This window comes from Atractosteus spatula (genome assembly GCF_055471065.1).
Source record: "Atractosteus spatula isolate fAtrSpa1 chromosome 10 unlocalized genomic scaffold, fAtrSpa1.hap1 SUPER_10_unloc_1, whole genome shotgun sequence".
NCBI classification, from domain to species: Eukaryota; Metazoa; Chordata; class Actinopteri; order Semionotiformes; family Lepisosteidae; genus Atractosteus; species Atractosteus spatula.
Window position 1 is genome coordinate 5604252 of NW_028296612.1, and position 25351 is coordinate 5629602.

General features: G+C 58.9%; 1 protein-coding gene across 1 annotated transcript in view; it reads left to right on the forward strand.

Moving 5' to 3' along the window:
• tnxbb (tenascin XBb) overlaps positions 1–21799 on the forward strand; it is a 33808-nt gene extending 12009 nt beyond the window's left edge. Inside the window, exons 6-17 of the mRNA XM_088908068.1 lie at positions 2133–6062; positions 9592–9714; positions 10316–10459; positions 10581–10700; positions 11735–11881; positions 12476–12618; positions 13769–13918; positions 15136–15351; positions 15653–15749; positions 16956–17117; positions 17742–17905; positions 21665–21799. Of these exons, the coding sequence (XP_088764194.1) occupies positions 2133–6062; positions 9592–9714; positions 10316–10459; positions 10581–10700; positions 11735–11881; positions 12476–12618; positions 13769–13918; positions 15136–15351; positions 15653–15749; positions 16956–17117; positions 17742–17905; positions 21665–21769 (5501 nt within the window). The 3' untranslated portion in view covers positions 21770–21799. The remainder of the gene's footprint in view (positions 1–2132; positions 6063–9591; positions 9715–10315; positions 10460–10580; positions 10701–11734; positions 11882–12475; positions 12619–13768; positions 13919–15135; positions 15352–15652; positions 15750–16955; positions 17118–17741; positions 17906–21664) is intronic.
• The last annotated feature ends 3552 nt before the right edge of the window (positions 21800–25351 follow it).

Sequence of the window (25351 nt, forward strand, 5' to 3'; positions counted from 1 at the left end):
GCTGAGACTGGAGCTCAGGTAGATGAGGCTGAGACAGGAGCTCAGGTAGATGAGGCTGAGACAGGAGCTCAGGTAGATGAGGCTGAGACTGGAGCTCAGGTAGATGAGACTGAGACAGGAGCTCAGGTAGATGAGGCTGAGACAGGAGCTCAGGTAGATGAGGCTGAGACTGGAGCTCAGGTAGATGAGACTGAGACAGGAGCTCAGGTAGATGAGGCTGAGACAGGAGCTCAGGTAGATGAGGCTGAGACAGGAGCTCAGGTAGATGAGACTGAGACAGGAGCTCAGGTAGATGAGGCTGAGACAGGAGCTCAGGTAGATGAGGCTGAGACTGGAGCTCAGGTAGATGAGGCTGAGACAGGAGCTCAGGTAGATGAGGCTGAGACAGGAGCTCAGGTAGATGAGGCTGAGACAGGAGCTCAGGTAGATGAGGCTGAGACTGGAGCTCAGGTAGATGAGACTGAGACAGGAGCTCAGGTAGATGAGGCTGAGACTGGAGCTCAGGTAGACAAACAGACCTTGAGAGACAGATCGATACACAGAGATTGAATAACAGAGACTGAGAGACAGGTCAGATGAGATTGATCTCAGGACGGACAGAGAGGCCGAGAGACAGATCAGCTGAGATTGATCTCAGGACGGACAGAGAGGCCGAGAGACGACTCGCTCGAGACAGTATCACGTGTTGACTGGGTGACAGAGTGAGACAGAGTCGCAGCAGACAGACAGACGGAGAGATGGAGAGACCAGTCGCCCGCGCGCAGGGTGACAGGAGCTCATCCACACATCCCTGGAAATGTGAAGGGCGGCGCCCCATCGCCCCCCCGGCTCTCTTCCAGCTCGGGATCGCTGACCCCTCTCCCTCCTCCAGCAGGCGGGGGCGCCCCTGCGCCCCAGTCCGACCGGTGTCCAGACTGATGACCTCCTTTTCTCCTCTCCAGGAGCAGCTGCCGGCTGAGGCCGCCAGTATCACTGCGCTGTAGTCACCCTGGACCGACTGTGGCTCCTGTCCTTATCGTATAGGAGGAGATCACAGGGAGCACCTCAGTCATAAACACACACAGCAGGACAGGAGACACAGTGAGAGAGAGGAGAGCACAGGGAGCCCCTCAGTCATAAACACACACACAGCAGGACAGGAGACACAGTGAGAGAGAGGAGAGCACAGGAAGCCCCTCAGTCATAAACACACACAGCAGGACAGGAGACACAGTGAGAGAGAGGAGAGCACAGGGAGCCCCTCAGTCATAAACACACACAGCAGGACAGGAGACACAGTGAGAGAGAGGAGATCACAGGGAGCCCCTTAGTCATAAACACACACAGCAGGACAGGGGACACAGTGAGAGAGAGGAGATCACAGGGAGCCCCTCAGTCATAAACAAACACAGCAGGACGGGAGACACAGTGAGAGAGAGGAGAGCACAGGAAGCCCCTCAGTCATAAACACACACAGCAGGACAGGAGACACAGTGAGAGAGAGAGGAGATCACAGGGAGCCCCTCAGTCATGAACACACACAGCAGGACAGGAGACACAGTGAGAGAGAGGAGATCACAGGGAGTCCCTCAGTCATAAACACACACAGCAGGACAGGAGACACAGTGAGAGAGAGGAGATCACAGGGAGTCCCTCAGTCATAAACACACACAGCAGGACAGGGGACACAGTGAGAGAGAGGAGATCACAGGAGCCCCTCAGTCATAAACACACACAGCAGGACAGGGGACACAGTGAGAGAGAGGAGATCACAGGGAGCCCCTCAGTCATAAACACACAGCAGGACAGGAGACACAGTGAGGGAGAGGAGAGCACAGGGAGCCCCTCAGTCATAAACACACACAGCAGGACGGGAGACACAGTGAGAGAGAGAGGAGATCACAGAGAGCCCCTCAGTCATAAACACACACAGCAGGACAGGAGACACAGTGAGAGAGAGAGAGGAGATCACAGGGAGCCCCTCAGTCATAAACACACACAGCAGGACGGGAGACACAGTGAGAGGAGATGTGGGTGAATTTGTGAGCAGTGAGCTGAGGAGCAGGAGACGGCTGGTGTTTTGACTCCTAGCGCGCGTCTCGTTTCCCCCCGAGAGCGAGGGTCCTGAACTCTCCGATCGCCCGTTTCCATAGGAACGCCGTCCGCACCGCGCCCGGATACCGTTGCCAAGGCCGCCGGCGCTCCGGCTCGGAAGACGACGAAGCCGGACCTGTACTCGGGCCGGGGCGCCAGCGGGCCGGGGGACTCCGGGACCGCCCAGCCCAAACGGCCCGTCTCTCAGGCTCAGGACCGGCACAGCGGCACCAGAATCGGGCCGGGGAACGGCGGCAGTCCCAGGAAGAAACCGGGCCCGGATCCTGCCAGAACACCGACCCAGAGAGGAGACCCGGACGGGAGCAGAGCCCAGGGAGCGGGGCGCGGGTCGGACTCCGGAGGCGGTCCAAGCCCGGGTTCTGAGGCCCGTCCCCCGCCGGCCCGGTCCAACATCACGGTCCTGGTGAGGGAGAGCAGGCCCACGCCTCAACCGGACCCGGAACAGAACCAGGACGGGGAACAGGACCGGGACCAGAACCAGGACCGGCCCGGTCCGGCAGTCCGGGGCAGCGGCGCCGAGTCCCGGGAGCAATCCCGGGCCGAGCTCCCCGGCTCGGCGGCGAGGGACCGAGGGGCTGGCCCGGTTAGAGCCCACCCCAACAGAACCGTCAGCAGAGCTCCTCCGCGCCTCGGCCAGCGCCAGAGCCAGCACCGGGACCGGGACCAGGGCCCGGGTCCGGCCCACAACCAGTCCAGGCCAGGCGGGCCCCCCCAGAGGCACCGGGTCGGGATGGGGGCTCCCGGAAACGCCAGCGAGGAGGAGGGGACCCCCTGGGGCAGGAGCCCCACGAGCAGCGCGGTCTCGGGGTCGAAGACCCTCCCTCCCTCCCCCGGCAGACCCAAGCCGGTGCCCGACAGGGCCACCCCTGTGTCCGCCGGACGCAGAGTGACCCCCAGACTCCCGGCCAAGGGGACCCCCGGGGGACCCCCCCGCAAGCCGCCAGCAGTCTCCAAGCGCCCGGCGTCCGCGGAGACCCCCAGAGCTGCCTCCCCCCCTCCTCCTCCTCCTCCCCACTCTCTTCCTCTGGCTCCCGGGGGGGCGGAACTGTCCCCGCAGGGCGACCCGCAGGCCCGCGGGCCTAGCGCCGTGGAGCAGCCGGACCGGGCCGGCGAGGGTCCGAGCATCATCCCGACACCTGCTCCTGGTGCTGGAGCGACAGGCACCAGGAGTCCAGTTTCACCACCCCAGGAAGCACAGGACCGTGACGGAGGGGACAAGAGACCACCCCAGAGGCGACCCCAGGAAGCACAGAACCGTGACGGAGGGGACAAGAGACCACCCCAGAAACGACCCCAAGAACCACAGGACCGTGACGGAGGGGACAAGAGACCACCCCAGAAACGACCCCAAGAACCACAGGACCGTGACGGAGGGGACGAGAGACCATCCCAGAGACGACCCCAGGAAGCAGAGGACCGAGACGGAGAGGACAAGAGACCGTCCCAGAGGCAACCCCAAGAAGCACAGGACCGAGAGGGAGGTAGACCACCCCAGAAAACACAGGACCGTGACGGAGAGGACGAGAGACCGTCCCAGAGTCGACCCCAGGAAGCACAGGACCGAGACAGAGAGGGAGGTAGACCACCCCAGGAAGCACAGGACCGTGATGAAGGGGACAAGAGACCACCCCAGAGGCGACCCCAGGAAGCACAGGACCGAGACGGAGGGGACAAGGGACCATCCCAGAGGCGACCCCAGGAAGCACAGGACCGAGAGGGAGGTAGACCACCCCAGGAAGCACAGGACCGTGACAGAGGGGATAAGAGACTGCCCCAGAGACGACCCCAAGAAGCACAGGACCGTGACGGAGGGGACAAGAGACCACCCCAGAGGCCACCCCAGGGGCGACCCCAGGAAGCACAGGACCGTGACGGAGGGGACAAGAGACCGTCCCAGAAGCGACCCCAGGAAGCACAGGACCGTGACGGAGGGGACAAGAGACCGTCCCAGAAGCGACCCCAGGAAGCACAGGACCGAGAGGGAGAGGACAAGAGACCGTCCCAGAAGCGACCCCAGGAAGCACAGGACCGAGAGGGAGGTAGACCACTCCAGGAAGCACAGGACCGTGACAGAGGGGACAAGAGACCACCCCAGAGGCGACCCCAGGAAGCACATGACCGTGACGGAGGGGACAAGAGACCGTCCCAGAGGCAACCCCAGGAAGCACAGGACCGTGACGGAGGGGACAAAAGACCGTCCCAGAAGCGACCCCAGGAAGCACAGGACCGAGAGGGAGAGGACAAGAGACCGTCCAAGAGACGACCCCAGAAAGCACAGGACCATGACGGAGGGGGAGGTAGACCACCCCAGAAAGCACAAGACCGTGACGGAGGGGACAAGAGACCGTCCCAGAGGCAACCCCAGGAAGCACAGGACCGTGACGGAGGGGACGAGAGACCATCCCAGAGTCGACCCCAAGAAGCACAGGACCGAGACAGAGAGGGAGCTAGACCACCCCAGAAAGTACAGGACCGTGACAGAGGGGACAAGAGACTGCCCCAGAGGCGACCCCAGGAAGCACAGGACCGAGACGGAGAGGGAGGTAGACCACCCCAGAAAGCACAGGACCGTGACGGAGGGGACAAGAGACCGTCCCAGAGGCAACCCCAGGAAGCACAGGACCGTGACGGAGGGGACGAGAGACCGTCCCAGAGGCGACCCCAAGAAGCACAGGACCGTGACGGAGAGGATGAGAGACCATCCCAGAGGCGACCCCAAGAAGCACAGGACCGAGACAGAGAGGGAGGTAGACCACCCCAGAAAGTACAGGACCGTGACGGAGGGGACAAGAGACCACCCCAGAGGCGACCCCAGGAAGCACAGGACCGTGACGGAGAGGATGAGAGACCATCCCAGAGTCGACCCCAAGAAGCACAGGACAGAGACAGAGAGGGAGGTAGACCACCCCAGGAAGCACAGGACCGTGACGGAGGGGACAAGAGACCGTCCCAGAGGCGACCCCAAGAAGCACAGGACCGTGATGGAGGGGACAAGAGACTGCCCCAGAGGCGACCCCAGGAAGCACAGGACCGTGACGGAGAGGATGAGAGACCACCCCAGAGTCGACCCCAAGAAGCACAGGACCGAGACGGAGAGGGAGGTAGACCACCCCAGGAAGCACATGACCGTAACGGAGGGGACGAGAGACCATCCCAGAGGCAACCCCAGGAAGCACAGGACCGTGACGGAGAGGATGAGAGACCATCCCAGAGTCGACCCCAAGAAGCACAGGACAGAGACAGAGAGGGAGGTAGACCACCCCAGGAAGCACAGGACCGTGACGGAGGGGACAAGAGACCGTCCCAGAGGCGACCCCAAGAAGCACAGGACCGAGACGGAGAGGGAGGTAGACCACCCCAGGAAGCACATGACCGTAACGGAGGGGACGAGAGACCATCCCAGAGGCAACCCCAGGAAGCACAGGACCAAGACAGAGAGGACGAGAGACCGTCCCTGAGTCGACCCCAGGAAGCACAGGACCGTGACGGAGAGGACAAGAGACGGACTCTGGAAGAGGAAGGGGGGGTGAAGAGAGAGAAGGGGGCAGCGCAGCCGGAAGGAGACCCCCCCAGGCTCAGACCCCCCTCCGGCCGGCCATCCCAAACCCTCCCCTGGGCCGGCGCGGGCCACGACAGGAGGAGGAGACCCCCGCTGCCCCCGAGGGGTGGCCCCTCCCCGGCGGCCCCTCAAGCCCGGGACGGGCACCCCAGCGGGGTCCAGGTGCGAAACGTGACCTCCGGGGGCTTCGTGCTCCTGTGGGAGGCCCCCGAGGGGCTCTTCTCTAACTTCACGGTGAGCCTGCGGGAGTCCGGGGGGCCCGGCGGGGACGCCACGGTGTTTGTCGTACCCGGGACCTCCCGCTCCCTGCCGATCCAGAACCTCCGGCCCCGGACCCGGTACCTCCTGTCCTTCTCCGGCAAGGCGCCCGGGATCCGGTCCAGAATCCACCGCTTGTCCGTTTTCACAGGTACCCCACCCCCCCACACACACACACCCCGACCTATGACCCTTGACCTATGATCCATGACACCTGCCCTCCCAAGCAGCACCGTGTTCCCATATTTCCTTGCACTTCCGGCTGTGGGTGAAATCACAGGACAGTTATAACACAGTAATAATCACACAGTGGGTGAAATCACAGGGCAGTTATAACACAGTAATAATTGCACTGTGGGTGAAAGCACAGGGCAGTCATAACACAGTAATAATCGCACTGTGGGTGAAAGCACAGGGCAGTTATAACACAGTAATAATTGCACTGTGGGTGAAAGCACAGGGCAGTTATAACACAGTAATAATCACACTGTGGGTGAATGCACAGGGCAGTTATAGCACGGTCATAATCACACTGTGGGTGAAATAACACAGCAGTAACGTACTGTATTACTATAACTATTATTATAACATAGCAGTATTACTGTTACTGCTGTAACACAGTAACAGTCACACTGTGGGTGAAATCACAGTGCACGAATAAGTACACATAAGCAGTATGGCCTGGCACACCCCACTGCTGTAGGAGGCACAGTCCTTTGGGTGAGACCGGATCCCAGGGCAGTTCGGAGTCCACTGGGCTTGTAGAGTCTGGCCTCTGTGGTCTCCCTGCATGCGTGTCGTCATGTAACTGGCGGTGTGCGAGTCTGTTTGTGTCTGTGTGCGTTACTGCAGTCTGTATGTGTTACTGTCAGTGTACTAGTCTGCTTGTGTCTGTGTGTGTTACTGCAGTCTGTATGTGTCACTGTGCGAGTCTGTGTGTGTTACTGCAGTCTGTGTGTGTTACTGTCAGTGTGCGAGTCTGTCTGTGTGTTACTGCAGTCTGTATGTCTTACTGTGTGAGTCTGTGTGTGTTACTGTCACTGTGTGAGTCTGTGTTACTGTGTGTGTTACTGTCACTGTGCGAGTCTGTGACTCTTACTGCAGTCTGTATGTGTTACTGTGTGAGTGTGTGTTGCTGTCAGTGTGCTAGTCTGTCTGTGACTGTGTTACTGCAGTCTGTGTGTGTTACTGTGTGTGTGTTGCTGTCAGTGTGCAAGTCTGTGACTGTTACTGCAGTCTGTGTGTGTTACTGTGTGAGTCTGTTACTGTGTGTGTTGCTGTCAGTGTGCGAGTCTGTCTGTGACTGTGTTACTGCAGTCTGTGTGTGTTACTGTGCGAGTTTGTGTTACTGTGTGTGTGTTGCTGTCAGTGTGCGAGTCTGTGACTCTTACTGCAGTCTGTATGTGTTACTGTGTGAGTGTGTGTTGCTGTCAGTGTGCTCTGTCTCTGTGTGTTACTGCAGTCTGTGTGTGTCACTGTGCGAGACTGTGTACTGTGTGTGTGTTGCTGTCACTGTGCGAGTCTCTGTGTGTTATTGTGTCTCTCTATTTGGACTGCCTTCTCAGCTTACCGACTGGCTGTGCTGTTTATCAGTTCATTCTCTGTTAATTGAGGCACCAGCATGTTTTAATTAAGCAGAGGTCATTAACATTCTCAATTAGCCTCCCCCCAGGCTAATTGAGCTGTTCTGTGTTCATTAGCAGTGCTGTCTCTCTCTCTCTCTCTCTCTCTCTCTCTCTGGTTACACAGAATGACAAACTCTCTCTGATCAGCAGGGAACACTTTATATCAGATACATTGTAAAAACTTCAAAAGATCTTTGCCATTAGTTCAACAGCAGAAGTGTTAGAAACTGTAGTAACAGTAGTAGTCATAGTGTTGAGTACCAGTAACTGTAGGAGGATTAGCTACTGTCTCAATGAATTTTTACAATGTACTGTGTTCTGTTTTGTGTTTAACAGGCTCCGCCCCCCGCATGAATATTAATGATGTGCTTGCGTCATGAATATTCATGAGGTGCTGTCGGGGATGGGAGGGGCATCCTTGCATGCTCACTCACTGCTGGTCTGATTCTCTCACTCAGGGTAAGGTTACGGTCAGCCATCGTCACTGACTCGCCGCGCCTCGCTCCCAGGGTAAGACGATGGTTGGCCAATAAGTCTGCCCAACGCCTTGACCAGGTTAAAGCTCACAGGTGTATTTGTTCATGTGTGTCTTCGTATTTCAGCTCAGACTGATTGATTTTTTTGGGGGGAGGGGGGGGGGCTCGGTCATTATTTTGGCAGGTTTCTGGTTTCAGAGCTGAGAAACTTTGCTGTTCAACACATGCTGGTCCTCTCTTGCTCTTTCTCTTTCCCAGGGTTAGAACACAGTTGGCCACACCTTCATCCTTCTTCACGATTTCTTGAGAAATCGTGGCAGACCGTGACTGTGAAATTCTCTCCTGAATGTATTTTACGCTGACTTTTTTTTAGCCCAGGATCAGACCATATTTGTATTAACTACCTCTACATTCTGTGTGTATATATATTCGTATATATACAAGCGTGTCTGTCTTGATTAATCTCAATTAACCAGTCGGTCTCTCTCCTAGTGTCTGTCTGCCTGTCTCTCTGCTGTCCTGACTGCACACAAGCCTGTGGGCTGTCTCTCTCTCTCTCTCTGGATCTTCACCATACTGACGGTCTCTCAGAGTGCCTGTCTGTCTCTCGGTGTGCCTGTCTCTCTGTCCATCGGTCTGTCTTTGCGTTTGTCATGAGCTCACGCCTCTCCTCTTTGTTCTGTCTCTCCTGTCTCTGTGACTGAACCTCTCTCTCTCCTCTCCTGTCAGTTTTCAGCTCAGTCCAGTTCAGTTCAAGGCGCTATATTGACTTGACCGATGGGTACAATCAGTGTTGCCACAGCAAAACAAATACAGTTACAAATGCATTTAAAAAAATCTACAGATATTTACAATACAGACACATCATAATATTACTGGGAGACGGGCTCATTGCTCCTCAGGCTGGGACAGGAGATCACACACTGGGCTGCCAGTTCAACTGAGTTCCCTCCTCCCTCTCCCAGTAGGATCGGGACCAGTTGTGATTCTGGCAGGGAATTCTTTCCTCTCTCTCTCTCTCCTGTCTCTGTGACTGACCCTCTCTCCTCTCTCTCCTCTGTGTCTCCTCTCTCTCTCTCCTGTGACTGACCCTCTCTCCTCTGTGTGTCTCTCCTCTGTGTCTCCTGTTTCTGTGACTGATGCTCTCTCATCTGTGTCTCCTCTCTCTCTCTGCTGTCTCTGTGACTGATGCTCTCTCTCCTCTCTCCCTCCTCTCTCTCTCCTGTGACTGACTCGCTCTCCTCTGTGTGTCTCCTCTCTCTCTTCTCTGTGTCTCTCTCCTGTGTCTCTCCTCTCTCTGCTGTCTCTGTGACTGACCCTCTCTCCTCTGTGTGTCTCCTCTCTCTCTCTCCTGTCTCTGTGACTGACCCTCTCTCTCTCTCTCCTGTGACTGACCCTCTCTCCTCTGTGTGTCTCTCCTCTGTGTCTCCTGTTTCTGTGACTGATGCTCTCTCCTCTGTGTGTCTCCTCTCTCTCTCCTGTCTCGGTGACTGACGCTCTCTCCTCTCTGTGTCTCCTCTCTCTCTCCTGTCTTGGTGACTGACGCTCTCTCCTCTCTCTCTCCCCCCTGCCCCCTCAGGACCAGAGCCCCCCTCCCAGCTGGCGTTCAGCAATGTGACTGACTCCTCCTTCACGCTGTCCTGGGTGCGGCCCTCGGCGCCCATCACATCCTTCAAGATCACCTACACTCACCTGCAGGAGGGTAAATACTCTCAGAAATGTCAGATATTAGATGTCTCCTATATTATCTCATATATCTGTATGTCTTCTACATCTATATGATCTTATATACAGTGTCTAGATTTATATTTATATATTAATATATCTGTATCCGAGAGCCTGTATTTACAGTATCACTGCCACACTCTGCACCTACACACTCGCACACACATACACTGCACACACTCACATTCACTCACTCTCACACATACACACTCAGACTATCTCACAAACACACTGCACACACACTCACTCTCGCACAACCACTGCACTCACACACACAAACACACACACACATACACACTCGCACACATATACACTCACTGCAAACACACAACCACTATATACACACTCACACTCTCACATACACTGCACACACAACCACTGTATACACACTCACACAAAAACACTCACACTCTCACAACCACACTGCACACACTCACACAAACACTCTGCGCACTCACACAGTGCACACATACACATACACAGAGCAGTGCGTGTGTGTGTGTGCAGTGTGTGTGCAGTGTCACCTGGGCAGGTAGTCCAGTCTCCCCTGTCTCTGTCTCTGTCTCTGTCTCCCCCAGGGGAGCCCCACTCCCTGTCGGTGGGCGGTCAGCAGTCCAGCGCGGCGGTCAGCCGGCTGCGGCCGGGCTCGCAGTACGAGGTCAGCGTGCTGTCCGTGGTGGGCCTGGACGAGAGCCGCCCGCTCACCGGGGTGGTCCTGACCGGTAAGCAGAGCCCCAGTCCGCACCGGCGCCGGGTCAGACAGCTGAGGCGGTCAGGGGCTGGACTCTCTCTCTCCCTCTCTCCCTCTCTCCCTCTCTCCCTCTCTCTCCCTCTCTCTCCCAGTCCCCGACGCCCCCACGGACCTCCGGGCGATCAACGTGACCGACAGCAGGGCCCTGTTGCTGTGGAGACCGGCGCTGGCCACCGTGGACCGCTACCTCGTCCTGTACGGCGCCCAGAACGGTGAGTCTCCCCGCCGCAGGCCGTGAGGTCTGAGACAGCCATCAGAGGGGCTGTGGGGACAGGGGGCTCTGCTGTACACAGAGAGGGGTGGGGGTGGGGAACAAGCCGATACCCTGGCTTCTCTCCAGACACAGCTGGGTGAGCTCCTCCAGTCAGGACAGGAGGCTCTACTGTACACAGAGGGGGGTGGGGGTGGGGAACAGGCTGCCCAGCCCTGTGGTTGAAGCCGATACCCTGGCTTCTCTCCAGACACAGCTGGGTGAGCTCCTCCAGTCAGGACAGGGGGCTCTTCTGTACACAGAGGGGGGTGGGGGTGGGGAACAAGCTGTCCAGCCCTGTGGTTGAAGCCGATACCCTGGCTTCTCTCCAGACACAGCTGGGTGAGATCCTCCAGTCAGGACAGGAGGCTCTTCTGTACACAGAGGGGGGTGGGGGTGGGGAACAGGCTGGATGAGCTCCTCCAGTCAGGACAGGAGGCTCTACTGTACACAGAGGGGGGTGGGGTGGGGAACAAGCTGCCCAGCCCTGTGGTTGAAGCCGATACCCTGGCTTCTCTCCAGACACAGCTGGGTGAGCTCCTCCAGTCAGGACAGGAGGCTCTTCTGTACACAGAGGGGGGTGGGGGTGGGGAACAAGCTGCCCAGCCCTGTGGTTGAAGCCGATACCCTGGCTTCTCTCCAGACACAGCTGGGTGAGCTCCTCCAGTCAGGACAGGAGGCTCTACTGTACACAGAGGGGGTGGGGGTGGGGAACAAGCTGCCCAGCCCTGTGGTTGAAGCCGATACCCTGGCTTCTCTCCAGACACAGCTGGGTGAGCTCCTCCAGTCAGGACAGGAGGCTCTTCTGTACACAGAGGGGGGTGGGGGTGGGGAACAAGCTGCCCAGCCCTGTGGTTGAAGCCGATACCCTGGCTTCTCTCCAGACACAGCTGGGTGAGCTCCTCCAGTCAGGACAAGAGGCTCTACTGTACACAGAGGGGGGTGGGGGCGTGGAACGAGTATTACTGCACTAACCCCCCTCTCGGTCTCCCTCAGTGCCGGAGGTGCTGGTCAGCACCTCGGGGAACACGGCCGAGCTGCAGCTGAAGGGGCTGCTCAGGGACACGGTGTACACCGTCAGGGTGACCAGCGAGGCGCACGGGGCCCGGAGCTCGCCGGCCACCCTCTCCTTCTCCACCACCGGTCAGTCACCCCCCGGGGCGGGCGTGGGGCGGGCACTGGACAGTGGTGTGGCCACTGGACAGTCAGGGGGTCATCAGTGAATGCTCAGTGGAGTGGTCAAGCTGGCGGTCAGTGGACAGTCAGGGGGTCAGCAGGAGACGGTCAGTGGACAGTCGGGGTGTTGTCAGTGGACGCTCAGTGGACACTCAGTGGAGTGGTCAGTGGACAGTCAGGGGGTCATCAGTAGACAATGAGTAGACGGTCAGTGGACAGTCAGGGGGTCATCAGTAGACAATCAGTAGACGGTCAGTGGACAGTCAGGGGGTCATCAGTAGACAATCAGTAGATGGTCAGTGGACAGTCAGGGGGTCATCAGTGGAGGGTCAGTGGAGTGGTCAAGCTGGCGGTCAGTGGACAGTCAGGGGGTCAGCAGTAGACAATCAGTGGACGGTCAGTGGTCAGCGTGGGGCCTGGTGTGCGCGCCCTGTCTGGGCTGTATCCGCTGGGAAAGGGACGGGTCCCCTTGGAGACTGACCGCTGTGTCTCCTCCTGGCGGCGTGGCCGGACACGGTGTCCTGCGCTGTCCGCCGGCTCACGGGTCTGTCCGCGTTTCAGGGGCGGCAGCCGCAGGGGAGGGGCCGCGGGAGCTGGCGGCCAGTCAGGTGACACCCCGCTCCGCTGTGTTGTCATGGAAGCCACCGCGCACAGCGGTCACGGGGTACCGGCTGACCTATCACACAGCGTCACAGGAGCTGCAGGTGAGAGACAGGTGGACAGGACCGAGACACACAGACAGGTGGACAGGACCGAGACACTGACAGACACACAGACAAGTACACAGGACTGAGACACAGACAGGTACACAGACAGGTACACAGGACTGAGACACAGACAGGTACACAGGACTGAGACACACAGACAGGTGCACAGGACAGACACACAGACAGGTGGAAAGGACACAGACAGGTGGACAGGACTGAAGCACAGAGAGGTGCACAGGACAGACACACAGACAGGTGCACAGGACTGAGACACAGACAGGTGCACAGGACTGAGAGACAGACAGGTGCACAGGACAGACACACAGACAGGTGGAAAGGACACAGACACACAGACAGGTGGACAGGACTGAGGCACAGAGAGGTGCACAGGACAAACACACAGACAGGTGCACAGGACTGAGACACAGACAGGTGCACAGGACAGACACACAGACAGGTGCACAGGACTGAGACACAGACAGGTGCACAGGACTGAGACACAGACAGGTGCACAGGACAGACACACAGACAAGTACACAGGAATGAGACACAGACAGGTGCACAGGACTGAGACACAGACAGGTGCACAGGACAGACACACAGACAGGTGCACAGGACTGAGAGACAGACAGGTGCACAGGACAGACACACAGACAGGTGGAAAGGACACAGACACACAGACAGGTGGACAGGACTGAGGCACAGAGAGGTGCACAGGACAAACACACAGACAGGTGCACAGGACTGAGACACAGACAGGTGCACAGGACAGACACACAGACAGGTGCACAGGACTGAGACACAGGTACACACACAGGTACACAGGACTGAGACACAGACAAGTACACAGGAATGAGACACAGACAGGTGCACAGGACAGACACACAGACAGGTGCACAGGACTGAGACACAGACAGGTGCACAGGACAGACACACAGACAGGTGCACAGGACTGAGACACAGACAGGTGCACAGGACTGAGACACAGGTACACACACAGGTACACAGGACTGAGACACAGACAAGTACACAGGAATGAGACACAGACAGGTGCACAGGACTGAGACACAGACAGGTGCACAGGACAGACACACAGACAGGTGCACAGGACAGACTAATCACATTTCTTCTGCTTTCTCCTGCACAGGAACTGATCCTTGAGCCCAATGTGACCCAGGTGAAGCTGTCCCAACTGGCTCCTGTGTCGCTGTACACAGCAAGACTGCAGGCACTGAGAGGGGAGCAGAGGAGTGCAGCACTCACAGTCCAGTTCACCACAGGTCAGGCTGACTGCGCTGTACTGGAGTGTCCAGTCAGGGAGGCAGTGTGTGTGTATGAACCCCTCTCTCTCTCAGTGCAGTGTTCATGTACTGGAGTGTCCAGTCAGTGTGTGTGTATGAACCCCTCTCTCTCTCAGTGCAGTGTTCATGTACTGGAGTGTCCAGTCAGTGTGTGTGTATGAACCCCTCTCTCTCTCAGTGCAGTGTTCATGTACTGGAGTGTCCAGTCAGTGTGTGTGTATGAACCCCTCTCTCTCTCAGTGCAGTGTTCATGTACTGGAGTGTCCAGTCAGTGTGTCTGTATGAACCCCTCTCTCTCTCAGTGCAGTGTTAATGTACTGGAGTGTCCAGTCAGTGTGTCTGTATGAACCCCTCTCTCTCTCAGTGCAGTGTTAATGTACTGGAGTGTCCAGTCAGTGTGTGTGTATGAACCCCTCTCTCTCTCAGTGCAGTGTTCATGTACTGGAGTGTCCAGTCAGTGTGTCTGTATTAACCCCTCTCTCTCTCAGTGCAGTGTTCATGTACTGGAGTGTCCAGTCAGTGTGTGTGTATGAACCCCTCTCTCTCTCAGTGCAGTGTTAATGTACTGGAGTGTCCAGTCAGTGTGTCTGTATGAACCCCTCTCTCTCTCAGTGCAGTGTTCATGTACTGGAGTGTCCAGTCAGTGTGTCTGTATGAACCCCTCTCTCTCTCAGTGCAGTGTTCATGTACTGGAGTGTCCAGTCAGTGTGTGTGTATGAACCCCTCTCTCTCTCAGTGCAGTGTTCATGTACTGGAGTGTCCAGTCAGTGTGTGTGTATGAACCCCTCTCTCTCTCAGTGCAGTGTTCATGTACTGGAGTGTCCAGTCAGTGTGTGTGTATGAACCCCTCTCTCTCTCAGTGCAGTGTTCATGTACTGGAGTGTCCAGTCAGTGTGTGTGTGAACCCCTCTCTCTCTCAGTGCAGTGTTCATGTACTGGAGTGTCCAGTCAGTGTGTCTGTATGAACCCCTCTCTCTCTCAGTGCAGTGTTCATGTACTGGAGTGTCCAGTCAGTGTGTGTGTATGAACCCCTCTCTCTCTCAGTGCAGTGTTCATGTACTGGAGTGTCCAGTCAGTGTGTGTGTATGAACCCCTCTCTCTCTCAGTGCAGTGTTCATGTACTGGAGTGTCCAGTCAGTGTGTGTGTATGAACCCCTCTCTCTCTCAGTGCAGTGTTCATGTACTGGAGTGTCCAGTCAGTGTGTGTGTATGAACCCCTCTCTCTCTCAGTGCAGTGTCAGTGTCCTGGAGTGTATTAACCCCTCTCTCTCTCTCAGGCTCCCTGCGGTTCCCGTTCCCTGTCGACTGCTCTCAGGAGCTGCTGAACGGGTTGCTGGAGTCGGGAGAGACCACTATCTACCCGGGGGGAGCCGGGGACGAACCACTGCGGGTGTTCTGCGACATGGAGACGGACGGAGGAGGGTGGACGGTGGGTCTGAGAGGGACACGGAGGGGGCAGGGGTGGGACGAGCCCCCCCCCCCCCCGCGTCCTCTTGTCTCCCAGTGAAGCCGGGGCTGCTGGGATAGACTGATCGGGCACATAATTAAAAGTCATTCCCCGTCAGTCACATGGTTCACAGGAGTCAAGGAGATCAACTACACTACCCAGAAAGCCTCAGTAAGAGAAGGATGCTGCCGGCATGGTGGGAGTTGTAGTTTCCTCCCCCGGTCGCCATTTCTGTTGTCAGTGTTTTGCTCTCCTGATGGGAAGCTGTGTTCCTTGTGTCCAGGTCTTCCAGAGGAGGATGAACGGGAAGACCAACTTCTTCCGGAAATGGAAGGAATACAAAGCGGGATTCGGGAACCTGAGCGAGGAGTTCTGGCTGGGTGAGGCATGGAGGCCGTGCCGGAGTAACCTTTGACCCTCTGACCCGCAAAGCAGGCAAGTCGGGGGATAAAATACTCATAATTATATCTGTCTCCCCCTCTCTCTCCTGTCTCTCTCCTCTGTCTCTCCCTCTCCCCTCTCCCCTCTCTCTCCTCTCTCTCTCTCTCCTGTCTCTCTCCTCTGTCTCTCCCCTCTCCCCCCTCCCTCCCCTCTCTCTCCTGTCTCTCTCCTCTGTCTCTCCCCCCTCTCTCCCCTCTCTCTCCTGTCTCTCTCCCCTCTCCCCCCTCCCTCCCCTCTCTCTCCTGTCTCTCTCCTCTGTCTCTCCCCCCTCTCTCCCCTCTCTCTCCTGTCTCTCTCCTTTGTCTCTCCCTCTCCCCTCTCTCTCCTGTCTCTCTCCTGTCTCTCTCCTCTGTCTCTCCCCTCTCTCTCCCCTCTCTCTCCTGTCTCTCTCCTGTCTCTCTCCTCTGTCTCTCCCCTCTCCCCCCTCCCTCCCCTCTCTCTCCTGTCTCTCTCCTCTGTCTCTCCCCTCTCCCCCCTCCCTCCCCTCTCTCTCCTCTGTCTCTCCCCCCTCTCTCCCCTCTCTCTCCTGTCTCTCTCCTGTCTCTCTCCTCTGTCTCTCCCTCTCCCCTCTCTCTCCTGTCTCTCTCCTGTCTCTCTCCTCTGTCTCTCCCCTCTCCCCCCTCCCTCCCCTCTCTCTCCTGTCTCTCTCCTCTGTCTCTCCCCCCTCTCTCCCCTCTCTCTCCTGTCTCTCTCCTGTCTCTCTCCTCTGTCTCTCCCTCTCCCCTCTCTCTCCTGTCTCTCTCCTGTCTCTCTCCTCTGTCTCTCCCTCTCCCCCCTCCCTCCCCTCTCTCTCCTGTCTCTCTCCTCTGTCTCTCCCCTCTCCTCTCTCTCCCCTCTCCCCCTCTCTCTCCTCTCTCACTCCCCTCTGTCTCTCCCTCTCCCCTCTCCCCTCTCTCTCCTCTCTCTCTCTCTCCTCTGTCTCTCTCCTCTGTCTCTCCCCTCTCCCCCCTCCCTCCCCTCTCCTCTCTCTCCCCTCTCCCCCTCTCTCCTGTCTCTCTCCCCTCTCTCTCCCCTCTCTCTCCTGTCTCTCTCTCCTCTCTCCCCCTCTCTCCTCTCTCTCTCCTCTCTGTCCCCCCTCTCTCCTCTCTCCTCTCTCCCTCCTCTCTCCCCTCCCCTCTCTCCTCTCCCTCTCTGTCTGTGTTCAGGGAACGACGCGCTACACCGGCTCACCAGAGGGGGCGCTCAGGCTCTGAGAGTGGACCTGCGGGCGGGGGGGGATTTCGCCTTCGCAAAGTACTCCTCCTTCTCCATCGACACCGAGAAGCAGCACTACAGGCTGCAGCTGTCTGGATACTCAGGCACTGCTGGTGAGAGAGAGGAGGGAGAGGGGAGAGAGAGGAGAGAGGAGAGAGGAGAGAGGGGAGAGGAGAGAGGAGAGAGGAGAGAGGAGAGAGGAGAGAGGGGAGAGGAGAGAGGAGAGAGGGGAGAGAGGGAGGGGAGAGTGGGTGGAGAGAGGGGAGAGAGGAGAGAGAGGGGAGAGGAGAGAGGAGAGAGGGGAGAGGGGGTGGAGAGGGGAGAGAGGGGTGGAGAGGAGAGAGAGGGGAGAGAGAGAGGAGAGGAGAGGGGAGAGTGGGTGGAGAGGAGAGAGAGGGGGGAGAGAGGGGAGAGGGAGGAGAGAAAAGATGGGAGGGAGAGAGGAGAGAGAGAGGGGAGGGGAGAGAGGAGAGGAGAGAGAGTGGGGGGGGGGGAGAGAGAGGAGAGTGGGTGGAGAGAGAGGGTGGAGGGGGGGGGAGAGAGAGGAGAGGGAGGGGGGAGAGAGGGGAGGGGAGGAGAGAGAGGAGAGGGAGAGAGGAGAGGGAGGGGGGAGAGAGGGGAGGGGAGGAGAGAGAGGAGAGGGAGAGAGGAGAGGGAGGGTAGAGAGGAGTGAGAAAGGAGAGAGGGATGATGACCAGCAGTGCTCATGCAGACCCGGGGGTGCCCTGTGCCCGCAGGTGACTCCCTGAGCTACCACGACGGCCGGCCCTTCTCCAGCAAGGACCGCGACCCCCGGCCCCTCATCACGCGCTGCGCCATGTCGTACCGCGGCGGCTGGTGGTACAGGAACTGCCACTTCGCCAACCTCAACGGGCTCTACAACACCCACAAGAACCACCAGGTGCCCTGCTCGTGCCGTCCTCTCCCTCTGCTCACGGCCTGCTCGCGCCGTCCTCTCCCTCTGCTCACGGCCTGCTCGCCCTGTCCTCTCCCTCTGCTCTCGCCCTGCTCGCGCTGTCCTCTCCCTCTGCTCTCGCCCTGCTCACGGCCTGCTCGCGCTGTCCTCTCCCTCTGCTCTCGCCCTGCTCACGGCCTGCTCGCGCCGTCCTCTCCCTCTGCTCACGGCCTGCTCGCGCTGTCCTCTCCCTCTGCTCACGGCCTGCTCGTGCCGTCCTCTCCCTCTGCTCTCGCCCTGCTCACGGCCTGCTCGCGCTGTCCTCTCCCTCTGCTCTCGCCCTGCTCACGGCCTGCTCGCGCCGTCCTCTCCCTCTGCTCACGGCCTGCTCGCGCTGTCCTCTCCCTCTGCTCACGGCCTGCTCGTGCCGTCCTCTCCCTCTGCTCACGGCCTGCTCGTGCCGTCCTCTCCCTCTGCTCACGGCCTGCTCACGCTGTCCTCTCCCTCTGCTCTCGCCCTGCTCGCGCTGTCCTCTCCCTCTGCTCACGGCCTGCTCGCGCTGTCCTCTCCCTCTGCTCACGGCCTGCTCGCGCTGTCCTCTCCCTCTGCTCACGGCCTGCTCGCCCTGTCCTCTCCCTCTGCTCTCGCCCTGCTCGCGCTGTCCTCTCCCTCTGCTCACGGCCTGCTCGCGCTGTCCTCTCCCTCTGCTCTCGCCCTGCTCACGGCCTGCTCACGCTGTCCTCTCCCTCTGCTCACGCCCTGCTCGCGCTGTCCTCTCCCTCTGCTCACGGCCTGCTCACGGCCTGCTCGCGCTGTCCTCTCCCTCTGCTCACGGCCTGCTCGCGCTGTCCTCTCCCTCTGCTCTCGCCCTGCTCGCGCTGTCCTCTCCCTCTGCTCTCGCCCTGCTCACGGCCTGCTCGCGCTGTCCTCTCCCTCTGCTCTCGCCCTGCTCGCGCTGTCCTCTCCCTCTGCTCACGGCCTGCTCGCGCCGTCCTCTCCCTCTGCTCACGGCCTGCTCGCGCCGTCCTCTCCCTCTGCTCACGGCCTGCTCGCGCCGTCCTCTCCCTCTGCTCTCGCCCTGCTCGCGCTGTCCTCTCCCTCTGCTCACGGCCTGCTCGCGCTGTCCTCTCCCTCTGCTCTCGCCCTGCTCACAGCCTGCTCACGCCCTGCTCGCGCTGTCCTCTCCCTCTGCTCTCGCCCTGCTCACGGCCTGCTCGCGCTGTCCTCTCCCTCTGCTCACGCCCTGCTCGCGCTGTCCTCTCCCTCTGCTCACGGCCTGCTCACGGCCTGCTCGCGCTGTCCTCTCCCTCTGCTCACGGCCTGCTCGCGCCGTCCTCTCCCTCTGCTCTCGCCCTGCTCGCGCTATCCTCTCCCTCTGCTCACGGCCTGCTCGCGCTGTCCTCTCCCTCTGCTCACGGCCTGCTCACGGCCTGCTCGTGCCGTCCTCTCCCTCTGCTCTCCCTCTGCTCACGGCCTGCTCGCGCTGTCCTCTCCCTCTGCTCTCGCCCTGCTCACGGCCTGCTCGCGCTGTCCTCTCCCTCTGCTCTCGCCCTGCTCGCGCTGTCCTCTCCCTCTGCTCTCGCCCTGCTCGCGCTGTCCTCTCCCTCTGCTCTCGCCCTGCTCACGGCCTGCTCGCGCTGTCCTCTCCCTCTGCTCTCACCCTGCTCACGGCCTGCTCGCGCTGTCCTCTCCCTCTGCTCTCGCCCTGCTCACGGCCTGCTCGCGCTGTCCTCTCCCTCTGCTCTTGCCCTGCTCACGGCCTGCTCACGGCCTGCTCGCCCTGTCCTCTCCCTCTGCTCTCCCTCTGCTCTCGCCCTGCTCGCGCCGTCCTCTCCCTCTGCTCTCGCCCTGCTCGCCCTGTCCTCTCCCTCTGCTCTCGCCCTGCTCACGGCCTGCTCGCGCCGTCCTCTCCCTCTGCTCTCACCCTGCTCACGGCCTGCTCGCGCCGTCCTCTCCCTCTGCTCTCGCCCTGCTCACGGCCTGCTCGCGCTGTCCTCTCCCTCTGCTCTCGCCCTGCTCACGGCCTGCTCGCGCTGTCCTCTCCCTCTGCTCACGGCCTGCTCGCGCTGTCCTCTCCCTCTGCTCACGGCCTGCTCGCGCCGTCCTCTCCCTCTGCTCACGGCCTGCTCGCGCCGTCCTCTCCCTCTGCTCACGGCCTGCTCGCGCCGTCCTCTCCCTCTGCTCACGGCCTGCTCGCGCCGTCCTCTCCCTCTGCTCTCGCCCTGCTCGCGCTGTCCTCTCCCTCTGCTCACGGCCTGCTCGCGCTGTCCTCTCCCTCTGCTCTCGCCCTGCTCACAGCCTGCTCACGCCCTGCTCGCGCTGTCCTCTCCCTCTGCTCTCGCCCTGCTCACGGCCTGCTCGCGCTGTCCTCTCCCTCTGCTCACGCCCTGCTCGCGCTGTCCTCTCCCTCTGCTCACGGCCTGCTCACGGCCTGCTCGCGCTGTCCTCTCCCTCTGCTCACGGCCTGCTCGCGCCGTCCTCTCCCTCTGCTCTCGCCCTGCTCGCGCTATCCTCTCCCTCTGCTCACGGCCTGCTCGCGCTGTCCTCTCCCTCTGCTCACGGCCTGCTCACGGCCTGCTCGTGCCGTCCTCTCCCTCTGCTCTCCCTCTGCTCACGGCCTGCTCGCGCTGTCCTCTCCCTCTGCTCTCGCCCTGCTCACGGCCTGCTCGCGCTGTCCTCTCCCTCTGCTCTCGCCCTGCTCGCGCTGTCCTCTCCCTCTGCTCTCGCCCTGCTCGCGCTGTCCTCTCCCTCTGCTCTCGCCCTGCTCACGGCCTGCTCGCGCTGTCCTCTCCCTCTGCTCTCACCCTGCTCACGGCCTGCTCGCGCTGTCCTCTCCCTCTGCTCTCGCCCTGCTCACGGCCTGCTCGCGCTGTCCTCTCCCTCTGCTCTTGCCCTGCTCACGGCCTGCTCACGGCCTGCTCGCCCTGTCCTCTCCCTCTGCTCTCCCTCTGCTCTCGCCCTGCTCGCGCCGTCCTCTCCCTCTGCTCTCGCCCTGCTCGCCCTGTCCTCTCCCTCTGCTCTCGCCCTGCTCACGGCCTGCTCGCGCCGTCCTCTCCCTCTGCTCTCACCCTGCTCACGGCCTGCTCGCGCCGTCCTCTCCCTCTGCTCTCGCCCTGCTCACGGCCTGCTCGCGCTGTCCTCTCCCTCTGCTCTCGCCCTGCTCACGGCCTGCTCGCGCTGTCCTCTCCCTCTGCTCACGGCCTGCTCGCGCTGTCCTCTCCCTCTGCTCACGGCCTGCTCGCGCCGTCCTCTCCCTCTGCTCACGGCCTGCTCGCGCCGTCCTCTCCCTCTGCTCTCGCCCTGCTCACGGCCTGCTCGCGCTGTCCTCTCCCTCTGCTCTCGCCCTGCTCACGGCCTGCTCGCGCTGTCCTCTCCCTCTGCTCACGCCCTGCTCTCTCCCTGCTCACTCCTTACTCGTGCTTCTCTCTCGGCCTGCTCGCACTGTACTCATCCTCTACTCTCGCCTTACTCACTCCCTACTCGTGCCTGACTCGTTTCTTACTCTAGCTTTTCACGTGCCTTACTCATTCCTTATCTGTATATTACTCATACATTTCTTGTACCTTACTGACACTTACTCAGACCTTAGTTAGGCCTTAGTAACATGTACCTTACTCATTCCTTATGCACATCTTACTCATGACGTACTCTTACCGAACCCCTTCCTCAGTAACACTGTAACACTTGAACTCCTACCTCATGCCTGACTTTGTCCTTACTCCAGTTTTACTAGCCTCCTCCTCCTCCTCTTTGTTCTGCTCCCAGGGGATCATCTGGACGGACTGGAAAGGGAAGAATTTCTCCATCCCCTTCACCGAGATGAAGATCCGCCCAGCTGACTTCGCCCCCCCGAGACAGACATCGGGATGAGCTCGGGGCCGCCCATACGGACTCTACACTGACTGACCGCTGACCACATCCACACTGACTGGACTCTACACGGCCATACTGACCGGACTCAACACATCCATACTGACCGGACTCTACACTGACTGACCACTGACCACATCCACACTGACTGGACTCTACACGGCCATACTGACCGGTCTCAACACATCCATACTGACCGGACTCTACACTGACTGACCACTGACCACATCCACACTGACTGGACTCTACACGGCCATACTGACCGGTCTCAACACATCCATACTGACCGGACTCTACACAACGATACTGACCGGACTCTACACTGACTGACCACTGACCACATCCACACTGACTGGACTCTACACGGCCATACTGACCGGACTCTACACAACGATACTGACCGGACTCTACACTGACTGACCGCTGACCACATCCACACTGACTGGACTCTACACGGCCAGACTGACCGGACTCTACACTGACTGACCACTGACCACATCCACACTGACCGGACTCTACACATCCATACTGACCGGACTCTACACTGACTGACCACTGACCACATCCACACTGACTGGACTCTACACGGCCATACTGACCGGACTCAACACATCCATACTGACCGGACTCTACACAACGATACTGACCGGACTCTACACTGACTGACCACTGACCACATCCACACTGACTGGACTCTACACAGCCATACTGACCGGACTCTACACAACGATACTGACCGGACTCTACACTGACTGACCACTGACCACATCCACGCTGACCGGACTCTACACATCCATACTGACCGGACTCTACACTGACTGACCACTGACCACATCCACACTGACCGGACTCTACACTGACTGACCACTGACCACATCCACACTGACTGGACTCTACACAACTATACTGACCGGACTCTACACTGACTGACCGCTGACCACATCCACACTGACTGGACTCTACACGGCCATACTGACCGGTCTCTACACAACGATACTGACCGGACACTACACAACGATACTGACTGACCACTGACCACATCCACACTGACTGGACTCTACACGGCCATACTGACCGGTCTCTACACAACGATACTGACTGACCACTGACCACATCCACACTGACTGGACTCTACACAGCCATACTGACTGGACTCTACACAGCCATACTGACCGGACTCTACACAGCCATACTGACCGGACTCTACACTGACTGACCACTGACCACATCCACACTGACCGGACTCTACACATCCATACTGACCGGACTCTACACTGACTGACCACTGACCACATCCACACTGACCGGACTCTACACGGCCATACTGACCGGACTCTACACTGACTGACCACTGACCACATCCACACTGACTGGACTCTACACAACTATACTGACCGGACTCTACACTGACTGACCGCTGACCACATCCACACGGACCGGACTCCACACGGCCATACGGACCGGACTCCACACATCCATAGAGACCAGACTCCACACATCCATAGAGACCCGACTCCACACATCCATAGAGACCGGACTCTACACACCCATACTGACCGGACTCCACACACCCATACTGACCGGACTCCACACATCCATAGAGACCGGACTCCACACATCCATAGAGACCGGACTCCACACATCCATAGAGACCCGACTCCACACATCCATAGAGACCCGACTCCACACACCCATAGAGACCCGACTCCACACACCCATAGAGACCCGACTCCACACACCCATACCCACCGGACTCCACACATCCATAGAGACCGGACTCTACACACCCATACTGACCAGACTCCACACATCCATACCCACCGGACTCCACACATCCATAGAGACCGGACTCCACACACCCATACTGACCGGACTCCACACACCCATACTGACCAGACTCCACACATCCATAGAGACCAGACTCCACACATCCATAGAGACCAGACTCCACACATCCATAGAGACCGGACTCTACACATCCATAGAGACCGGACTCTACACACCCATACTGACCGGACTCCACACATCCATACTGACCAGACTCCACACACCCATACTGACCAGACTCCACACACCCATACTGACCAGACTCCACACATCCATAGAGACCGGACTCTACACACCCATACCGACCAGACTCCACACATCCATACCCACCGGACTCCACACACCCATAGAGACCGGACTCCACACACCCATACTGACCAGACTCCACACACCCATACTGACCAGACTCCACACATCCATAGAGACCGGACTCCACACATCCATAGAGACCGGACTCCACACATCCATAGAGACCGGACTCTACACACCCATACCGACCGGACTCCACACATCCATACCCACCGGACTCCACACATCCATACCCACCGGACTCCACACATCCATACTGACCAGACTCCACACACCCATACTGACCAGACTCCACACATCCATAGAGACCCGACTCCACACATCCATAGAGACCCGACTCCACACACCCATAGAGACCCGACTCCACACATCCATAGAGACCGGACTCCACACATCCATACTGACCGGACTCCACACACCCATACTGACCAGACTCCACACATCCATAGAGACCAGACTCCACACATCCATACCCACCGGACTCCACACATCCATAGAGACCAGACTCCACACATCCATAGAGACCGGACTCTACACATCCATAGAGACCGGACTCTACACAACTGTACCCACCGGACTCCACACATCCATAGAGACCGGACTCTACACACCCATACTGACCAGACTCCACACATCCATACTGACCAGACTCCACACACCCATACTGACCAGACTCCACACACCCATACTGACCAGACTCCACACATCCATACCCACCGGACTCCACACATCCATAGAGACCGGACTCCACACACCCATACTGACCAGACTCCACACACCCATACTGACCAGACTCCACACACCCATAGAGACCAGACTCCACACATCCATAGAGACCAGACTCCACACATCCATAGAGACCAGACTCCACACATCCATAGAGACCGGACTCCACACATCCATAGAGACCGGACTCCACACACCCATACTGACCAGACTCCACACATCCATACTGACCAGACTCCACACACCCATACTGACCAGACTCCACACATCCATAGAGACCGGACTCTACACACCCATACCGACCAGACTCCACACATCCATACCCACCGGACTCCACACATCCATAGAGACCGGACTCCACACACCCATACTGACCGGACTCCACACACCCATACTGACCAGACTCCACACATCCATAGAGACCGGACTCCACACATCCATAGAGACCGGACTCCACACACCCATAGAGACCGGACTCCACACATCCATAGAGACCGGACTCCACACACCCATACTGACCGGACTCCACACACCCATACTGACCGGACTCCACACATCCATAGAGACCCGACTCCACACATCCATAGAGACCGGACTCCACACATCCATAGAGACCGGACTCCACACACCCATAGAGACCGGACTCCACACACCCATACTGACCGGACTCCACACACCCATACTGACCGGACTCCACACATCCATAGAGACCGGACTCCA